The sequence below is a fragment of the Balaenoptera musculus genome, chromosome 20 (genome assembly GCF_009873245.2).
Source record: "Balaenoptera musculus isolate JJ_BM4_2016_0621 chromosome 20, mBalMus1.pri.v3, whole genome shotgun sequence".
Lineage (NCBI taxonomy): Eukaryota > Metazoa > Chordata > Mammalia > Artiodactyla > Balaenopteridae > Balaenoptera > Balaenoptera musculus.
In genome coordinates, this window is record NC_045804.1 from 8,659,422 (window position 1) to 8,679,202 (window position 19,781).

The 19,781-nt window shown below is 43.1% G+C and overlaps 1 protein-coding gene across 1 annotated transcript in view; it reads left to right on the forward strand.

The window, feature by feature from the left end:
• The window catches only part of SEC14L1 (SEC14 like lipid binding 1), a 51,611-nt gene that overhangs the window by 20,565 nt on the left and 11,265 nt on the right, over nt 1-19,781 (forward strand). The window contains exons 3-7 of the mRNA XM_036837043.1: nt 15,004-15,153; nt 15,262-15,393; nt 16,643-16,771; nt 17,515-17,749; nt 18,997-19,106. Coding sequence (XP_036692938.1) covers nt 15,004-15,153; nt 15,262-15,393; nt 16,643-16,771; nt 17,515-17,749; nt 18,997-19,106 — 756 coding nt within the window. The remainder of the gene's footprint in view (nt 1-15,003; nt 15,154-15,261; nt 15,394-16,642; nt 16,772-17,514; nt 17,750-18,996; nt 19,107-19,781) is intronic.

Genomic DNA, 19,781 nt, shown 5'->3' on the forward strand with positions numbered 1-19,781 from the left:
ACATGGATTTTGGGGGTGCATTTTCAAAGTATAGTAGAGAAGGTAAATGTCAAATGAAAATGTTTAGTTTTTAAAGCCATTCACATTAGAAAGGTTCTCTTCCTCTTTTTGTGCAGAGCCAAGTTGGTTCCTGGACTGTGGGTGGCAGTGTCTTTGCTTAGTGATCACTTTTGTCTTTGAGAAGTTTGTGCGCAGCCTGGAACAGTAGCTACATTTTTTGAGTTTTGTAATTATCCCATGTCAGGGCTGCTAAACACTCTACATTTTCTTTTTTTAATCTTCCACAATTCTGTGCATTAAAGAAGATGAAGAAACTAAGGTGAATTGAAGATGAAGAAATTGAGGCTCAGTGAAATTGAGTAACCTTCCCAAGGCCCTCTTCTGATGGTAGGACTGGGGTTGAAGGCGGGTCTTCTCTTCCAGGGCCTGTGCTCTGAGACATGACGTTGCTCTGGGACACGCCTGGGTTCAGATCCCGGGATGTGACTTCTCTCCTCCTCTGTTTCCTCATTTTATTTTATTTTATTATTATATATTTTTAATAAATTTATTTATTTTATTTATTTATTTTTGGCTGGGTTGGGTCTTCACTGCTGCATGCGGGCTTTCTCTAGTTGCGGCGAGTGGGGGCTACTCTTCGTTGCCGTACACGGGCTTCTCATTGTGGTGGCTTCTCTTGTTGCAGAACATGGGCTCTAGGCACGTGGGCTTCAGTAGTTGTGGCACGCGGGCTCAGTAGTTGTGGCACATGGGCTCTAGAGCCCAGGCTCAGTAGTTGTGGTGCACGGGGTTAGTTGCTCTGCGGCATGTGGGATCTTCCCAGACCAGGGCTCAAACCCGTGTCCCTTGCCTTGGCAGGCGGATTCTTAACCACTGCGCCACCAGGGAAGCCCCTGTTTCCTCATTTTAAAGGGGGGAGAAACTTGTTTCACAGGAAGAGTCTGCCCAGTACATGCGTTAATCTTCATGAACCTGCTTATGGTACGGCCGTGGGGAGGCGGTGCTGCTCCTTCCCCCTTGCCCACGTTGGTGAGAGCTCTTGGCAGGGTGGGCCCTGGCCTTCCATTCCTGCGTCCCCGGTGCCTGCTCTGCAGTGCCTGTCATGGGCACTGGAGCGAATGTTTGTTGAATAAATGATGTTACGGATTTCTCTACGTTCTTCTTAGAAGAAGTTTTTTTCTTTTCTTTTTGTTTTCTTATACCACAGGTAGTTAATAGGCTTTTACCTTTGGCCAAGGTGTTCCTTGATCCCTTTCTTTTTTTTCATATTTAATAGATTTTAGAGCAGTTTTAGGTTTACAGAAAATTGAGCAGATAGTACAGAGTTGCTATATACCCCTCTACAGCTTCCCCTATTATTAACATCTTGCGTGGTGTGTTTGTTTTAATTGGTGAGCCAGTGTTTATACGTTATTATTAACTAAAGTCCATTGTCTACATTAGGATTCACTCTCTGTGTTGTACAGGCCTGTGGGTTTTGACAAATGTATAATGTCACGTGTCCACAAGGACAGTGTCCTACAGAGTAGTTTCACTGCCCTATAACTCCTCTGTGCCCCACCCCTTCATCCCTCCCTTCTCCCCTCCAGCACTGGCAGCCCCTGGTCTTTTTATTCTGTCGCTAGTGTTGCCTTTTCCAGAGCGTCAGATAGGTGGGATCATACGGTCTGCAGCCTTTTCACACAGGCTTCTTTCATTAAACAATAATCATTTAAGTTTCTAGCACGTCTTTTTGTGTCTCGATAGCCCATTTCTCTTTATTGCTGAATAAGACTCCATTGTGTGGATGTACCACACACAGTCTGTTTATCCATTCACCTTTCGTAGGACATCTTGATTGCTTCCAGTTTTGGGCAATTATGAATAAAGCCTTTATGCTGCGTTCCTTTTCCTTTAACCGTGAGTTTTCCAGCTGTGCTGTTGATGGCGAGTCAAGCTTCTTTATCAGGAAATACTGGTCACTATTAGAAATGCTTCCCTGAGTTGGCCTGCCAATTAAAACTATATGTATTTATGTTTTTATTGCTTTTTTCACTTTATTGAGGTGTAAATGACAAATAATAAACTATATGTTTTAAAAATACATAGTTGGATAAGTTTTGACATACGTATACCTGTGAAACCATCACCATAATTACCATAGTGAACATATCCATCACCCCAAAAGTGCTTTATGTCCCATTGTAATTTCTCCCTCCTTCCCATACCAACACACCTCCACCTCCAGGCAACCACTGATTTGCTTTTTGTTACTATAAATTAGTTTGTATGTCCTAGAATTTTACGGAAATAGAATCATAAGCTTTTTTTTGTCTAGCCTCTTTGATTCAGCATAATTATTTTGGATTCATTCATTGTGGCTGAAAGATAGTTCATTACATTGTATTGCTGAAGAGTGTTCCATTATTTGTATACATTGCAGTGGAAAACATAGGCATTAAAAAAAGATAATACTTTTTGATTCAGTAGTACCTTTCTAATATTTTGGTTGTTAGAATCAAGAGTAAAACCTATCATATATTTTCAAGTTAGGATTAATACTTGTAAACTAGAAAACAAAGGGATACTTTTCAGTCGGTAAACCAAAAAAGAAAAAGAAAAAGAGAAAAAACCAGTTACTGAGGTTATAGTCTAGGCAGAAAACAAAACTAGATCTTTAACTCTTGGGGAGCTATAGAGGGAGGGATACAGTGGGTAAAGTTGGGGGAAGAGTTGAACAGGAAGGGAGCTTGCAGGGGCGGGAGGTGTGGCTTCCAGAGGCGGGCAGGGCCGGTGGCCTGACAGTGGTCCCTGTGCCCCCAGAATCTCTTCAGAAAGGCCTTTGAGCCACCTCAGTCAGCTGTCCTTGAAAGAATTAGCTGATGTTTACCTGTAAGTTGGCTTTATGATTGGTGTGCGTTCAGAGGCTGCCTGTTTTTTAAAAAATTTCCCTCTGATGCCAGAAAATTTTAAATAGGTAGCGCAGCCTTCTATTCTGCTTCTAGACAAAAGGCTTTAATTTAAAAAGCCTAGTTGATCAAACAGATTTGAAACTCATACTAGATTCATTTATCAACAAGTATGAATGACTCTTGGGTTTCATGGAGAGAAGAAATTTATCATAAGACTTATTATTTCGGGCATGTGCCACCACAGCCTTACAGACATTCTAAGGACAGTAACGAGGACAGAGATATGTAGTTGTCAGGTCAGAATGTTTGCTGCAGATTTAAGTTATTCATGGTGAGTCAGTCAAGAAGATCAGAGCAACTTCTTGAACTTGAAATGTGGCCAGTGAGACTGAGGGACTGAATTTTAATGTTATTTGCTTTTAATGAAATTTAAATAGCTGCATGTGGCTGGTGGCTGCAGGTTATAAAAGAGATGGTTCTGGAGCGCATCTGTTCATTGAGTGGAATGGTAGGAGTTACCCTCATTATTCACATTCATTCTTTCCTCTCCCCTCCTCCCCACTTCCTTTTTTGGGTTAAATGTACATAGTCAAATTTGTGTATGTAAGTTAGATGTGCATCTGTTGGGACCCTGCTGTATAACGGAGAACAGTTAAGTACAAGTACAGTAAGTGACAGTCCATTGGTTTTATAGTCCTTTCTATTTTATTTCAAGTTTTTGTCCTTCACAATTTTGACTGGTTGGCATTTAAAATAACTCTTGAATTTTTGTGAGAAGATAATTAAATGGAACCTGTTACAGTTAATCTCTTAGGAGTGGGCACACGATGGCCTGCTGTCTGTTTTTGTACACAAGCTAAAAATCATTCTTACATTTTTTAGCGGTTGGGAAAAATTCAAAAGACTATTTTATGACATGTGAAAAGTATGTGGAATTCAAATTTCAGTCTCTATAAATACAGTTTTATTGGAACCCAACTGTACTCAATTTGTTCACATATTGTCTGTGGCAGTTTCTGTCCTCAAAAGGCAGAGTTGAATATTTACCACAGAGACTGGCCCAGAAAGCTGAAAATATTTACTATTTGGCCCTTCACTTATGGCAAAGGTTTGCTCACCCCTCTCTTAGATTTTTGAAGGCCTTTATGCAGAAATTGGAAACTTAACTTGAACACTGGACCCTTTGAAAGTTTGATAGTAGAGGATAATCACTTGGATTGAAGCTCATTTGCTTGCATTTTGAATAATGTATTTATAGGCAGAGGGATTTGTGAATGAATGAATAAAATTCAAAGCACTTGGAGCCACAGTTCCCAAACTGTGTTCTGAGGCACCCCAGAGCACCCCAGTGCTATGGGATATTTTTAAGTTTTGAGGAAGCGTAGGGATACTCCACATTTCTTAAACACTGCAGACTCCTAGTTCAAGGTAGTTCACGGGTCAGGATCACACTGCATTTCCCTTGATGGTGTGACATCTTGGTGAAGCTAGGGTTGCAGTGGTTGCTCTGCTAAAAGGCAAGTGCCACAGAGGAGTTGGTGTCCAACAGGAGATTAGGGCAGCAGTGTGGTTCCAGCTTGATTCTTAAGAGGTGCACACACCCTCAGGTAATTCTGGTTATTTAGGAATGAAACAAAAACATCTTTTCCTTCAACTTAAGTGCATTATTTCTTTCAAATGGTTACTAAGTTATTAAGACACAAATGCTTTTTAAATTGTTTGGACCTAATAGTCTAATAAATGGTATTTCTTTTGGCCTTGGGGCACTGTGAAAAATTTGCTGAGATTCCAAGGGTGCTGTGAACCGAAATTTGGGAACCTCTGACATAGAGCACCAAGTGACAGTGCTTTAAAGGACAGATGACCCCAGATAAGCCAGTCAGAAATGTCATCAATGATTATCTTCAAGAAAATAAACCCACTGGAAGTATGGAGCCCCCAGGCTATTGACTTAGATGTCAATCTTGATATCTTTCAGAAGGTGACACAGTTGGACAAGTGCGGGTGGCTATAGTTTTCTAATCTAAATTAAAATGCAGAAGATGCAGTTAATCAAGCATACTGATTATCCTTTGAGTTTTATTTGAAAACCCAGTAACTCTGTCAGTCTATTAAATTGTGTTAACAAAAGTTTGCAGGTGGTCTTGCCTGGAAATTCTTGAAGAGGAACACATTACAAGAACTTTGAGGTACAATATTCTGGAAGGCCTCGCTAAGTCACGGCTTTCACGATACAGCATCCACATACGTGTTAGGTTTGGCAAGGAGAGAAGGGGTAATGTCTGCTCCGTCTTCAACCAGGGCCCACTTGAGACTGGCTTCCTGTTGTGCATTGTATCTAAAGCAAGAGCCCCGTGCTAGTCTTGCTTTAGCCAATGTAAACAAGCCAGTTTGTAAGTAGGTTTAGATGATTCTTTTTCTCTAAGCAGAATTCTTTGTTTCCTCCTTGTTTTGACCTCATAGCGATGGCTCAGATACTTAGATGCCATGGTACTCCTTGCTGAACATTATAAAATATTGACATGTAGACATTTCCCATGAACCAGGAACAGTTTGTTAGCAGGACACGTGACTGTCGTATGTGCAGTGGAAAATCACAACCACAATTCACTGTATGTTGCAGGGAGAGTTCAGTGGGTGCCGGGCACTGTCCAATTATGCTTTATGGGTGACATCCCAGTTCTTTGCTAATATTTGCCTGCTGCTCTGTTGTACCCACTCCTTTGTTTCTTTGCTCACTGATATTTTTTTTGGGGGGGGGGTGGTAGGTCATGAACTAGTGCTTGTTTCTAGGACCCAAAGGATTAGGAAAATTTGTGGTAGAGAATCTTAAAATGGATAGAACTCTCTAGGAACAACTTGTGTGGCTGTTCGGGAAGAGACCATCACCCTGAATTTGGGTTCAGAGCACTTCCATCCCACTTGTCATTCAGATCTGCAAGAATGCTGCCTTTTGGAGTAGAGTCAAGTACATGGGCATCACGAACCAGATATTTTAAGAGGTCAAAAACCCTACTACTGGGACTTCCCTGGTGGCGCAGTGGTTAAGAATCCGCCTGCCAATGCAGAGGACATGGGTTCGATCCCTGATCCGGGAAGATCCCACAGGCTGCGGGCAACGAAGCCTGTGAGCTGCAACTACTGAGCCCACGTGCCACAACTGCTGAAGCCCACGTGCTGCAGCTCCTGAAGCCCGTGAGCCTAGAGCCCATGCTCCGCAACAAGAGAAGCCACTGCAATGAGAAGCCTGCGCATCGCAGCAAAGAGTAGCCCCCGCTCACCACAACTAGAGAAAGCCTGCGCGCAGCAACGAAGACCCAACGCAACCAAAATAAAACAAAAACCAAAAAAACCCTACTACTGTTTTTTTTTCTTTTTGGATACTATTTAAAAATATCATAGTATGGATAAATCAGATTATTGACCTCTCTGTGGAATTAAAACTTTTTACATGTGAAGTCTTTTGATTTTGTGGGTAATTTTTACCAGGTCCTTTAGAATTGTGTCACTGTTGCCTGCTAATAGTCGTCTGAAGGTCCGTTAAGGGGCAGGTGGTAAAGGTGGAGTCCAGTGTGAGTGAAGGGCGGAGGACACAGACGGTCACTGGAAGTAGTGACTTTCCTTCATGCAGGCCCGACACGCCAATTGGCACAAATGCCCTGAGTCTGTGTGCTGTTTCCCAAGAGAAAAGATGTGGATTTTAGAAGCAGTTCTGAAGTTTCTTATCCTTTAACAAAAATATTTCATGTTTAGGACTGTTGAAGCAAAGGAGTGGATTTATGAGTGAGAGAAACTGTGACATGTTGGTGCAAAATTCCCCACGTTTCTTCTCAGTGTTTGCGCATTCCCCCTCTGTTGTACAGAGTGATGTATGTTGAAATGGCTCATTTATCAAAAGTAAACAGAGCTGGTTTATATCATTGTGCACTGTGAGAGTGCGTGTTGGGAGAACGGGATACGTTCCTGGTAAAACTGTCTAAAATGTTTGGAGTTGCAAGAGTTTTGGTGCATGGTATGTGAGCAATGCGTTCACCATCTGTTCTTTCAGCTATAATTGTGCCCTCCACAATATTCATCAAAATCACATTTCAACGAGAAGGTTCTAGAAAAGAAATCAACTTCTTATTGGGTCATGTGATTCTGTTAGATGCCCTTTCCTTAGACATTATGGCACCATAGGTTGAACTCAAGTCTTTTCCAGACTAAATTATTACCACTGGAAAAAGTGTGTCATGTATGGATACCAAGGGGGAAAGGGAGGGGTGGGATGGATTGGGAGATTGGGATTGACACATATACACTATTGATACTACGTATAAACTAGATGACTAATGAGAACATCGTGTATAGCACAGGGAACTCTACTTAATGCTCTGCAGTGACCTAAATGGGAGGGAAATCCGAAAAGGAGGGAATGTAGGCATGTGTGTGGCTGATTCACTTTGCTGTGCAGTAGAAACCAACAGAACATTGTAAAGCAGCTATACTCCAATAAAAAATAATTTAAAAAAGTGTGTTATCAGGACCATGGAATTTGAGGTTGTCTAAGATGAAATTCATAATTTAAACTTCAGATATGTTTGATCTTAAAGGGAAATGGCTTGGAGTATATTAAATTTTTATATATATCTTTTTAGTTTTAGTATAATCATTATATTTTCTTGTTTGATTTTACCAGTGGGTATCCAGCCTGTTGTTATGACTTGATATATTGGTCTATCTGAAGACTGGTGATTGAGGGAAATGACTTCGGGTTAAATATAGCACTTACTAATGTAATTGTGTGTGCCATTTTACCGTTGTTCCTTTGTTGGTCTTGTACTGGTTTGAAAACAGCTAATCTGGTTGGGTTGTCAATAAGTATTTGGATGAATGAAGTATATCATGACTAACTGGATTATAACTTTTCTTTAAAAGGGCTCAAATTTCTACAAATTTTGGTTTTATCAATATCTTGTTAAGTATGAACACATTTATTCACAAATGGCATGTGATTTGGAACCTCGGTTTAGAGGTGGAGTGCGAGGGCCCACCGAGGGCTGAATTGTGACAAGGTGCAGTGCAGGGCCCCCGGGTTTCCTGGGTACTTGTCACTTTTCACGTCTGGAATTAGCTTGGGTGTTTATCTGCTTTTGAGTTTCAGCCACAGACGTGGAGCTTGCTGCTGTCGGGGCAGCGACCCCCGTGCTCTAGCTGTTCCCAGGGAACCTGGCAGCCTCCCTGGGGCTCGTCCAGCTTGGCTTCCTTTTGGTTCTGCTCCTGTTCCTCCCACCAGGGATGTTTCCTTCTCTTCGGGTTACTTCTGTAAAGCTGCCCACCCTTGAAGACCCCCGCCAGACCTACTTCCTCCGAGAAGCCTCTGGAACCACCCAGCCGGGGCGTTGTTGTCATACAGCCCCTTCCGTGTTGCTCACCTCTCCCTGGGGCCTCTCTGCTGTCCTGTGTACAGTCGTGTGTTTCTGTGTCTTCCACTCGAGTGTCTTCCAGAACCTTAGCCTAGGGCTGCGTTATGGTAGGCCCTCTTTACGTAGCTGTTGTTTTGAGACTCCGTGAATTGTAGAAATATAACTCTGAGGGACTTTGGTCAACTTGCCATGTTTTCTTTCTTTTTTTTTTTTTTTAATAAATTTATTTATTTATTTATTTATTTTTGGCTGTGTTGGGTCTTCGTTTCTGTGCGAGGGCTTTCTCTAGTTGCGCAGAGCGGGGGCCACTCTTCATCGCGGTGCACGGGCCTCTCACTGTCGTGGCCTCTCTTGTTGCGGAGCACGGGCTCCAGACACGCAGGCTCAGTAGTTGTGGCTCACGGGCTTAGTCGCTCCGCGGCATGTGGGATCTTCCCAGACCAGGGCTCGAACCCGTGTGCCCTGCATTGGCAGGCAGATTCTCAACCACTGCGCCACCAGGGAAGCCCCTGCCATGTTTTCTTGATATGTTGTATATTTCTTTGAACACTGGCAACTTCTAAGAGAGACTTAAGCCATGGTTAGCTTTTTCACTTACTGATTCTTTCCAGGGTAGAACCCTATCTGTTTATGAGGGTCAAGTCTGGTGCCACAGGATAGCCAAGTTGACGGAAAGCAACTGGCTTAGTTTGTTGGCTAAATTGGTTATGAACATAGTTCAACTGAAAGGTAGGTTCTTTAAATGGAATTTCTTTTAAATGGGTTTTCCTGGCACTATGCAATGTTAAGCTCATTAATTCACAAGTTGAAATGTCTTCACTAAAATATGGTTTTCTTTAGCACAGGACTAGCTTTTAATATGTCACAATTGCATTCAAAGGTTGGTTAAAAACCGAAAGTACTGTTGCCAAGCTCCCAAATTGCAGGCTCAGAAATCCCTTTTGAAAGAGGAAGAGTGGGTGTAGGAAGGTAGGCGGGAGTTGTTACCCAGAAGCAACTCTCCTCTCAGGGGCAAGTGGAAAAGGCTTTAGTGCTGCTTTTACCGTTGAAATGATCGCTAAGTTAGACAAAAAGAGTGAGCAAATGACTACAATGGTTATTTCTCTTCCAAAAGTAATTTTTCCTTTTAAGAGGAGACATCAAAGAACATTTCTCCCCCTCTGAAGAAATTACTTCTGGAAGAGTTACTTTTGTTCAGCCTTTCTTGATTTTTGTATTTGTTAAATATCGAGTGTGATTAGGAAATGACTTGATAATATTGCAGATAGTTGGCAAAAAAATAAGACATTTAAAAGTTACCTCTGCTCTTCTGGCGCAGTGATTGGAACCTGGTGAGCGTTGAAACATGGGGTTCTTCCTACTTCTCTCCTAGAGATTTCTTCCTGCTGAGATAAAATTGAAGGCCTGCTAGTGTGGGCTCTTTGGCCCGAACAGGGTTTTATAAAAATAGGGAAGCTTCATAAAATCCGGATTGCTGGCTTCTCTTGAAAAACCATAAGCTGGAGCTCCCTGGGCCTGCGTCTCCTCCAAGCTGCAGTGCACGGCCCCGGGCAGGAGGCCCCACAAGGAGGAGCATGTGTGCCTTGGGCTAGGGCTGTGGGCAAACCTAAAATTGGTGTACATTTTCACGTGTAAAATGTGACAATGTTGTATTTAATCAGTTACTTGCAAAAGCACTGTTGGTTTACACATGGACTTTTCCCCCCAGGGTTACCTTTTCCTATTAATATTTTTCCCAACTTTCTATTTTGAAAAATTTCTATTAAAAAAAAGTTGAAAAAGGGACTTCCCTGGTGGTCCAGTGGCTAAGGCTCTGCGCTCCCATTGCAGGGGGCCTGGGTTCGATCCCTGGTCAGGGAACTAGATCCCACATGCAGCAACTAAAGATTCTGCATGCTGCAACAAAGATCCTGTGTGCCGCAACTAAGACGCAGCGCGGCCAAATAAATAAATATTTTTAAAAAGCCAACAACAAATGTCATTAAAAAAAAAAAGTTGATAAAGTATAGCGAGCACCTGTATACATTTCACCCAGGTAAATTAACACATTTGCTTTATCTCGCTTTTTCACACACACACACACCATTTTTTTTTTTTTCCAGAACCATTTGAAAGTAAGCTGCGTATTAACACTTTTGCCCTAAATACTGAAGAATAGACGTTCTCTTACATAACTGTCATCATTATCACACCTGAGAAATTTGACATTGATAGAATAATATTATTTAATATGTAGTACATAGAGCTATTTTTATTCCAATCCAGGAACCAGGACAGCATTGCATTCCATAGTCCTGTCTCTTCAGTTGTCTTTATTCTAGACACTTCCCTGCTTTCTTTGTTCATCTTTCAAGACATGGACAAGTTTTCTTTTTTAAGAGTCCGGGCTGGTTATTTTGTAGAATATTCCATAATTTGGATTTGTCTGATTGCTCCTCATGATTAGCTTTAGTTTGCTGTTTGCGTCATGAGGACATTGTGGGTTTGTGTGTCCTTCCATTGCAACCATTGGATTGTCAGATTGTCCCAAGTTCAATCGTTTGGTTAAGGTGATGTCTACTAGATCTTTCCATTATAGAGGTACCATTGTGCCTTTGTCACTAATGATCGGCAGGACGATAATTTGAGACTGTGGTACCTTCCAACAACTACCTTTCTGTAGCAACCTTTGATGATCCTTGCCTGAATCAGTTATTATAAATTGATGGTTGCAGAATGATGATTTTTCTAATTCTGTCATTCCTTCTATGACTATTAGGTGATCTTTTTCTGTAAAATTTCCTCCCCTGCCCATTTTTCTTGAGTATCACTATATGATTTACAAAGCTTTACCACCTTTTTTCTTTCTGGTGCTCAAATTATCCCGGGATTGGCAAGTGGAACCCCTTCAGGCTGGTTCCCCATCAGTCATTGAGCACTTCCTTGATTTCTGGTAAGAAATACTTCAGACTAACCTTGACCTTTCCTTGCTCCAGACTTGTGATCAGCCATTTCTCCAAGGAGCACAGCTTCCTTTTTAGTAGGGAACGGTATTTAGGAAAGAAGATCTGGATGCCGAGTTTGCTCATTGCAACTGAGGTGTCATCACTTCTAGGCCCTTCCTATGGATAGAGCTAGAACATATATTAATGTTTTTCATAAAATCAGAATGCTGCTATTTTTCAGAGGCTTCAGAAACTTTATAGGTTGTAGTTCATGCTGAAAAACTAGGGTACTGGTATCCTAAGCAGTTTCAGAGACTAAAGTTTTGTCAACTTCTTGCAGTCTTCCTTTTCCTTAACCCTCTAGAAAGTTAGGGTTTTCTATGCTAACTGTACACAGGACTCATTAACCTCACATATCTCTGAAAGATAGGCCAGGGTAAGTGAGCACAGAAGCAAAAAGCTGAATTCATTGGTTTATTTAGGAAGCTTTTATTCCGTATTTCAAAAAATGTTTATTGAACAGTGACTCTCTTCTTACGAGGCATTGAGTAAGGTCCTTGTTCTCCTGGATAATCAAAGAGAAAAAGGACTTGGTCTCTGCCCTGTGGCTGAGTGTCACCCTGCATCTGGTGGCAGGGTGACGGATGTGGAGGGAGGAGGGTAGATGCTTACTAACCACTTTCCACAACGACAGAGCTTTGGAGAGGAACATACCGATTCCTGTGTTAGTGGCTCGTTAGCCTGGATACCTCAAATGCCATTTGGTTGGGGCATACCGAGGTACAAATGAATGTCTCTGCAAATATGGTCTACATGGAGGGATAATTTTACAGGGAATGGAAAGTTTTTACTATGTTTTAAATTCAGGGCTAGCTTGTGTGGGTAATGCCTTATGCTGACCACTCTATTTCAAGAATTTAAAGATGTGGGTATTTTGAAAATGATATATAATAGATACTTAAATAGGAGAGATCCGAGCCTAGGTTGTTTCTTGCTAAGTACTTACTCTACCTTTTATGTAACTTAAAAAGAATTGTTTTGTTTGAAGCCCTTGTATTCTCAATTTCTTGATATGTCATAGTGCTGGAATGGACAAAGCCAGTTTTTTTTTTTAATGTAGTAAAATTTAAAAGTCAGTTTAGACAGTGTCAGTGTGTAGAACAAATGATAGTCAGCAATTTTTTTTCTAGAATTGTTTGTGTGTGCAGTACTTAATACTAACAAATTTTAGGGCCTCATGGAGGCCTAAATTATCTATGTTACGATCTCAGCAGCTGAATAAACTTCTTAAATGTTGTTTATTATAATATGCATTAAGAGAATTACCGTGTGATTTATCATCCCATGGTAGCAGTCACGGAATTCAGAATATATTTGAATGGCGGGGAGTACATAAGTATGAAGAATATATTTTCAACTCCCAAAGTAAAAACATTTAAAAAGCAAATGTAATCGGTCACCGTGTGGGTTTTGCCTCCCTTGCTGACCATCTGGTCACATGGTGGCGTTCCCTCCTTCCCTGCAGAAGAGGGCGGGGCTTTCTGTTGGTCCTGGTCTCCGCCCCCCCCCCCCCCGGCCCCCCATCGTGCTCTCGGGGCCTGGCTACGTGGCTGGTGCTGAGCAGGGATGTTCCTTGTCACGGCGTCACTGCAGGCCCCCGTTTCCCTCCTCTGCCGGCTGTGGTTCTGTGCTCACACCCCGAGGTATCCTCGAAGTCGCGCTTCTGGGTTCTCTTTCCTGGAAGTGCTCTCCCCTCATCACTGACTATGAACAGCCCTTACCATGCTTTGAGGCCCGGTGTAAATGCCTCCTCTCCCTGGAAGCCTTCCAAAGCCTCTGTCTCTCTGTTCCTCTAAGCTGTGTGTTTTCTTCTCCTTAAGCCCTTACAGCACTTGCTTATTCTTAGGACACTCTTGTGTATTTCCCTGACACCGTTTCCCGAACTGTCCGCTTCCTCTTCCCCTCCCTCCCATGTTGCCTAGCTTGGTACAGTATAAATATATAGACAGCAGGCGGGCAGCATACATTTTTGAGATTGGGGTAACTTTATAATGTTATGGAGAGAAGATGAGATACCAGAAAACTGAGGATTACTTGGAATGAAATGGTCGTGAACATCCTGGGTGGAGGAATTGCTAGGTCACTCTGGTGTTTTACAGGGTCTTCTGTGACCGCTCGTGTGATGAGTATACTTACATTCAAATGGTCGAGCCTGTTGAAGGGGAACGTCAGGGAACTTCTCCAAGAAGGCCAACTTTTTTAGTATGATGGTGCTCTGAAACTACTTGCACCTTGTTAGAAGTGCAGTCAGAGCAATCGGTGCCATTTCCACACTTTCATTACTCTTTCAACACCGTAAGTTTCTTCCTTAAATCTGTGCTTGGTTGTCATTAATTTAAGATGGGGTGTCTCAATTCCCCTTGCCCCCGTTTGTACTCCCGCCTAAGAGGGGAGTGGCGTCTGTCAGTCTAACACGACAGCATCTCACGGTACCGTCCCTTATTATAGGGGGAGCAGAACTGCGAGGCAAGCCCTGGGCTTCCTTTTTCAGGTTTCTTCTTACAGCCGGACACTTTGTCATCCCATGCCCTATGGTTTCCTGCTTTTGCACACCTGTGATCCTTTGGATGGCTTAGGTTTGAGTGTGAATCCAACAGTATCTTTAGTTCAGTAATCTTCACAGATTGCTACAGAGCAAACTAAATCTGGTGCCTAAGTACATTTTCTATAAGTTTGGACGAATTATGTAGCAAGTCTTTTTCTTTCTTTTTTCTAAATTAAGTTTTTTCATTTTGAGATAATGGTAGACTCATAGTATATTAATAACATGTTATTCCCAAGGAATATTATGGAGCGATTCCATGTGCTCTCTACCCATCTTCCCCAAATGGTAACATCCAGGGAAACTGTTGTACATCATCACAACCAGGATATTGACATGATGCAGTCAAGGCACACAACATCTCCCAAGTGTCCCCGTCTTGTTGCCCTATTGTAGTCACACCCACTCCCCTCCCACCCCCCACCCTTCTTTAACCCCTGGCAATCACTCATCTGTTTTCCATTTCTATAATTTTGTGATTTCAAGAATGTTACAGAAATGTTTAAGTTCATGATCCACTTTGATATAATTTTTATGTAAGGTGTGGGGTTAGGTCGAGGGGTCGAGGTCTTTTTTTTTTTGCCTATGGGTGTGTAATTTCTCCAGTAATATGTGTGAAAAGGCCATCCTTCTTCCATTGACTTGCTTTTGCAGCTTTGTTAAAAAAAAAAGTCAGTTGGACATGTTTGTGTGGGTCAGCTTGTGGCTCTCTGCTCTGTCCGTTGACCTGTGCGTCTTTCCCTCCACCCGTGCACAAAGCCTGGACTCCTGTAGCCGTGTAGTAAGCTTTCATACCGAGGAGAGGGATGCCTCCCAATGTGGTCTTCTTTTTCAAAATTGTTTTGGCTATTTTCGTTCTTTCTCCTTTCCATATAAATTTTAAAATCTTGTCTGTAAGCTACAGAAGAAAATCATGCTGTGATTTTGATAGGAATTATGTTAAAACTCTGTATCCATGTGGGGAAAATTGACGTCTTTACTATATTGAGTCTCCCAGTCCATTAACGTTGAATGTCTTTTTCTTTTTAAAATAATGAAAGCTTAAGGTGTAAAGATGAAGATAGCTGTGATGTAACATGTTGCCATGTATTAAGAGATGATTTTATTCCAGGGAGACTGTCAATGACAGACTGCCAGGTTGCATCTTTGTTCAATTCCTTTTTTAAAAATTTTATTCATAGGCCTATGAAAGGAGGTTCCCTACGTGTCCTTTGATTCCGATGTTTGTGGACAGTGACACTGTGAATGAATTCAGGAGTGAAGATGGGGCTATTCATGTTGTAGAAAGGCGCTGCAAGCTGGATATAGATGCCCCTAGACTGCTGAAGAAGGTAACACCTTAAAAGGCAGTCCCCCCAAAACCAAGATGAATTTATGCTTCTAGCTTCTGTTGCTCTTGGGTGTTATTAACCCGTCTTCTTTCTGTTTCTGTTTTAAAGATTGCAGGAGTCGATTATGTTTATTTTATCCAGAAAAACTCACTGAACTCTCGGGAACGTACTTTGCACATTGAGGCCCGTAATGAAACGTTTTCTAACCGCGTCATCATCAACGAGCACTGCTGCTACAGCGTGAGTAACCGGCGCTCGGGCAGAGGCGCGGAGCGTGCTGGCGCGGAGCTTCTGAGAGTTGTTGGGCCGCTGCTTGAAGCAGTGCGCGAGGGCTGCCTTTGTCTGAGAGGGCAGCTCTGCATCACGTAAAGCCCCTGGCTTCTGATGAGCGGAGCGGCAGCGCGGCAGGTGTGGTGGTGTCGCACTTCAGGCGGCCGAGTGATGGCCTGATTTCTTCTTTAATACTGATATGCCACGTCTTTTCTGGCCGCTCTAACACTTTAGAAATGTGTATTGAGGGACCCAGGCTACCGTGTCCCCCGAAGATTGGAGCCGAGTGTGTTTATCTGCCCCCCGTCTTCACTGCTCACCACCCTGTTTCAAGAACTTCTCTGACCAGATTATTGGAAAAACCTAATAGGTCTCTCCGCTTCCACCCTTACTTTCCTACAATGTATCCTCGACACTGAATCCAAAGTGATCCATTTAAAGTATGTCAGATCATGTCATGCTTTCTTTGGGCTCAAACCCCTGCAGTGTCTCAGCATTTCACTCAGAGGAAAAGCCCGGAGGCGTGGCAGTGGCTTACGAGGCCCTGTTTTCTCTTAATCTCTCCTCTGCTGTCCTGCCTGCCTTGGGCACAGCCTGCCCGCTGTCTCGCTGTCTGTGACCGTGTAGGCGAACTCCCCGAAGGACCTCTGCTCCTTCTGCCCCCAGACCTCCGCTTGCCTCCCGTCCTTACCTCCTCCAGGCTTCGCGCAGATCTCCCCTTCTCGATGAGGCCAGCCCTGAGCGCCCTGTTCAGCTCTGTAACCTGCCCTCCGCTCCTTTTAACCCTGTGCCAACTCTCCTTTTTTCCATAGTGCTTGTCTTCCAACAGTGATATAATTTCTTGCCTGTTATGTTTATGGCCAGTTGTCAGTCTCCTCCTGCTAGACTGTAAGCTTCACAAGGCAGGGATCTTGGTTTTTTGTTCATGATGGAGAACATGGCTCGATAAATATGGTGAATGAATGAATAAATGAATGACTGAACCAAGAATGAAAATGAAGCTCTCCTTTTAATAGTCATTTTTAGACAATTTTAGAAACATTATTTGAGCCTTTTCATGATTTTGAACCTCTCTGTGTAATTTTTCCATCTGCTGTTTTCATGATAATACCATCGTTAGTAAAATAAGTGTTTTTCCTGGGTACCAGTTGACGGAGGAGCAAATGATATTCTCACTTGTCAGTATAATCAGTGGGAATACTTTCTCTTTTACCTGCAGGTTCACCCTGAAAATGAAGATTGGACCTGTTTTGAACAGTCTGCAAGTTTAGATATTAAATCTTTCTTTGGTTTTGAAAGTACAGTGGAAAAAATTGCAATGAAACAGTATACCAGCAACATTAAAAAAGTGAGTCTGTCTTGGGATTTTAAGGAAGGGGGTGGGCAGGAGTCTCTTCGGGAGGCTGGGGATGGGTTAGTCAGGGCTCCTGGGGGTGGAAGGGGTGGGCGGGGCTGCAGGTGACGCTGGTCGCTGGGGGACGGAGGAGGAGGGGTCTGTGGGCGCTGGCCTGGCGCCCCCTGTCCGGACTTTCTGGGAAAGGTGAGCGCTGCAGTCAGGCCAGGTAGCAGCCCCCAGCAGCCCCGGTGCCGGCAGGGCCCTGCTGGTGAAGGCGCTGCTGCCCTGAAGAGGCACTTCACGGGGTCTGTCGGGTCCCAGGCGCTGAGAGGTGAGGTCCTCTTCCTTGGACGACTTCCCTTCCTTCTCGATTTTATGCTGCTGCTCATGATTGTGGCAGTTGGGTTGCGAAATGTATCCGTATGGGATTAGGAGTGCTTTCTGAAGGCTTGTTTTAAATGATACTGGAAAGCATTTGGATTGAGACACAAAGCACATGTTGAGTACCAGTGTGGTAAATCAGTGCCTTTAACTAGTTATATAAAAAATTCCATCTTAGATATGATTTGCTAGACCTTTAGAGAAGAGGAAGTAAGATTATGAAAAAAAAAAAAAAAACAAACCCACAAAGGCATTTGGTTTTTCTTTTTCCTGTTTATGTAACTCAGTTTTTATCACGGTTTTAAAAACCCGTGAGGGATGAATAATTTGAAAGCTCAGTATATACTAACTTTAAAACCGGTTTTGCTTCAAAGGGAAAAGAGATCATTGAGTACTACCTTCGTCAGCTAGAAGAAGAAGGCATCACGTTTGTGCCCCGCTGGACTCCACCTTCCCTTGCACCCGCTTCAGAGATGTCCTCATCCTGCAAGAAACCAGCAGCGCCGTTGGCTGTAGTGGTCCCCGACCCTGCGCTAAAGGAAGGGCTGAGCAGCGAGCCCCTCAGCACTCCGAGCGGGGCGCCCGAGCCCTCCGTGGGGACCCCTGACGGTGGGTCTGAGAGAGGCTTCGCTCTGAGAGCAAGACTCCAGGCTTACCTCGAGCCATTGCCTCTCGGGACACTTAGAGGTCACACGAGCAGGAAATTGATCTCGTTACTGTCCCCTTTCTCTGGCTTATACAACACATTGATTTTATTTTTCTCTTAGAATGAAGAAACTTCCTTCTAAGAAAAAAATAAGTTTTTCTTATTTTTATGAGTTTTAAAAAAATGGGCAGGAAGGGGCGTATCAAGTTATTCTTTTATTGAGACCAGGAAATGTTTTTCATTTTAGTTGAAGGTATCTTCAGGGAATTGTAAGGTAGGAACTGATCTTTTTAACACAATTATATCATCACCAAACACATTTTAGGCTTACTAGATTCAAGGCACCGTTCTGAGCACTTTATGAATGTTCACGCATTTCATAATCGTTCCTTTTAGGTAGGAAATGCTTACCGTCCTCATGTTATACGTGAGTTAACTAAGGCTCAGTGGCAGGCTCCACCATGCTCTGCCGCCTTTCTTGTGCGTTATGCCCGTGCGCATGCGCGCACACACACGCACACGCCCCTTTTTTATTTCTCAACCTTGTGCCCATGGTAAAATAAGAAAATACAAGAAAATTCTGCCCTCATAAGTTTTGTTGAATTATTGGCATTTATCTTTCCATACGTTCTTCTCTGCGGCTCAACTGTGCCCTTGATTACTTTTCAGCAGGTGGCAGGTGGCAGCTATTTTAGTTGGTTTGGCAATATGTTTTATTTTTCACTTTGGGAATTTTTCTTTGCTATGCTTAATTTGAAATCTCATTCTTCCAGTTTATGTTACCTTATGAGGACGATTTCTCGTGTTCTTGAACATACAAAATAGGTCTAGATCCACTTGTTTGTTTTATTTCATAGTTTTATATGATGTGCGTCCTCCTTATGTAACTTTGAATTAAATATCATTAAATATCTGTAACAACCGTCATTCTGTCATGAATAGAGTTGATAGTTTGCAAACAGAGGTGATCTGGTGGTAGTCGGGGGGTGTAAAGGAATCGGCACGTTTCTGTGTGGCTCCGGCAGTGATTGGGCTTAAAGACTGTCATTGGGGGTCTCTAGGGTGGCTGGTTAGAGTCGCCCGTCCCTGTGGTTCAGTCACCTCTCAGGCTCCGGGACCACACAGGAACGTCACCAAGCAGGAGGACTTTGGAAGCCTTCGAGCTCCAGTGTTCTTTGTTGTAAATGATGTCCTGTAATTTATATTCCAGACAAACTAGACGCAGACTACATCAAGAGATACCTGGGTGACCTGACTCCACTGCAGGAGAGCTGCCTGATCCGGCTTCGCCAGTGGCTCCAGGAGACCCACAAGGGCAAAGTGAGAATTCACACTCATGTGCAGGGCCGCTGTTGTGAAACCTCGGATCCCTGGTCCTGTTCATAGTGACTGGGAGTAAATGTGCCCGATTGCCATAGCTGGGAATGTCCCTTCCAGTCTAAAAGTCATTGAATCCGTATCCCTGGGTGTGGCATCCGAGTCCTTCGTGGCAAGTTATGATGCCCTACTGTGTATAATTAGCTGCACTTTTGTAGATGTTACAGAGAGTGGACTTGCTGAAAAACAATTGTATGTCAAGTTGCAAAGCAATACTGTATTCCAAGTATTCATACATTTTAATTTTCAGAAGGTTTGGAATTGGTTCACAGATTATTCAGAGGTTAGAACTGCTTGGGCTTTGATTTTGAGGTTTTTGGTGAGCAGCCTCATAAGGAGTTAGGTTTTTGTAATCCTCCAACTGATGGCGACTAGTGTGGAGCAGAGGCAGATTTGTGTGTCAGGTTGCTGGCCTGCTCTCTAAGTCTGTCAGTCTTGGTCACTAGCGCCCAACATCTGAGGACCGTTTGTATTAGTTATCGAGAACACAACCCCTGTGGTAAGAGCTGCCATTTGTTGTGTGCTGACCGTGCACTAGACTCTGTTTTAAGATCTTAATTAGATCCTCCCAGCAGCCCTATGAGGTGGTGCTATTTTTATCACCCCTGTGGTACACAC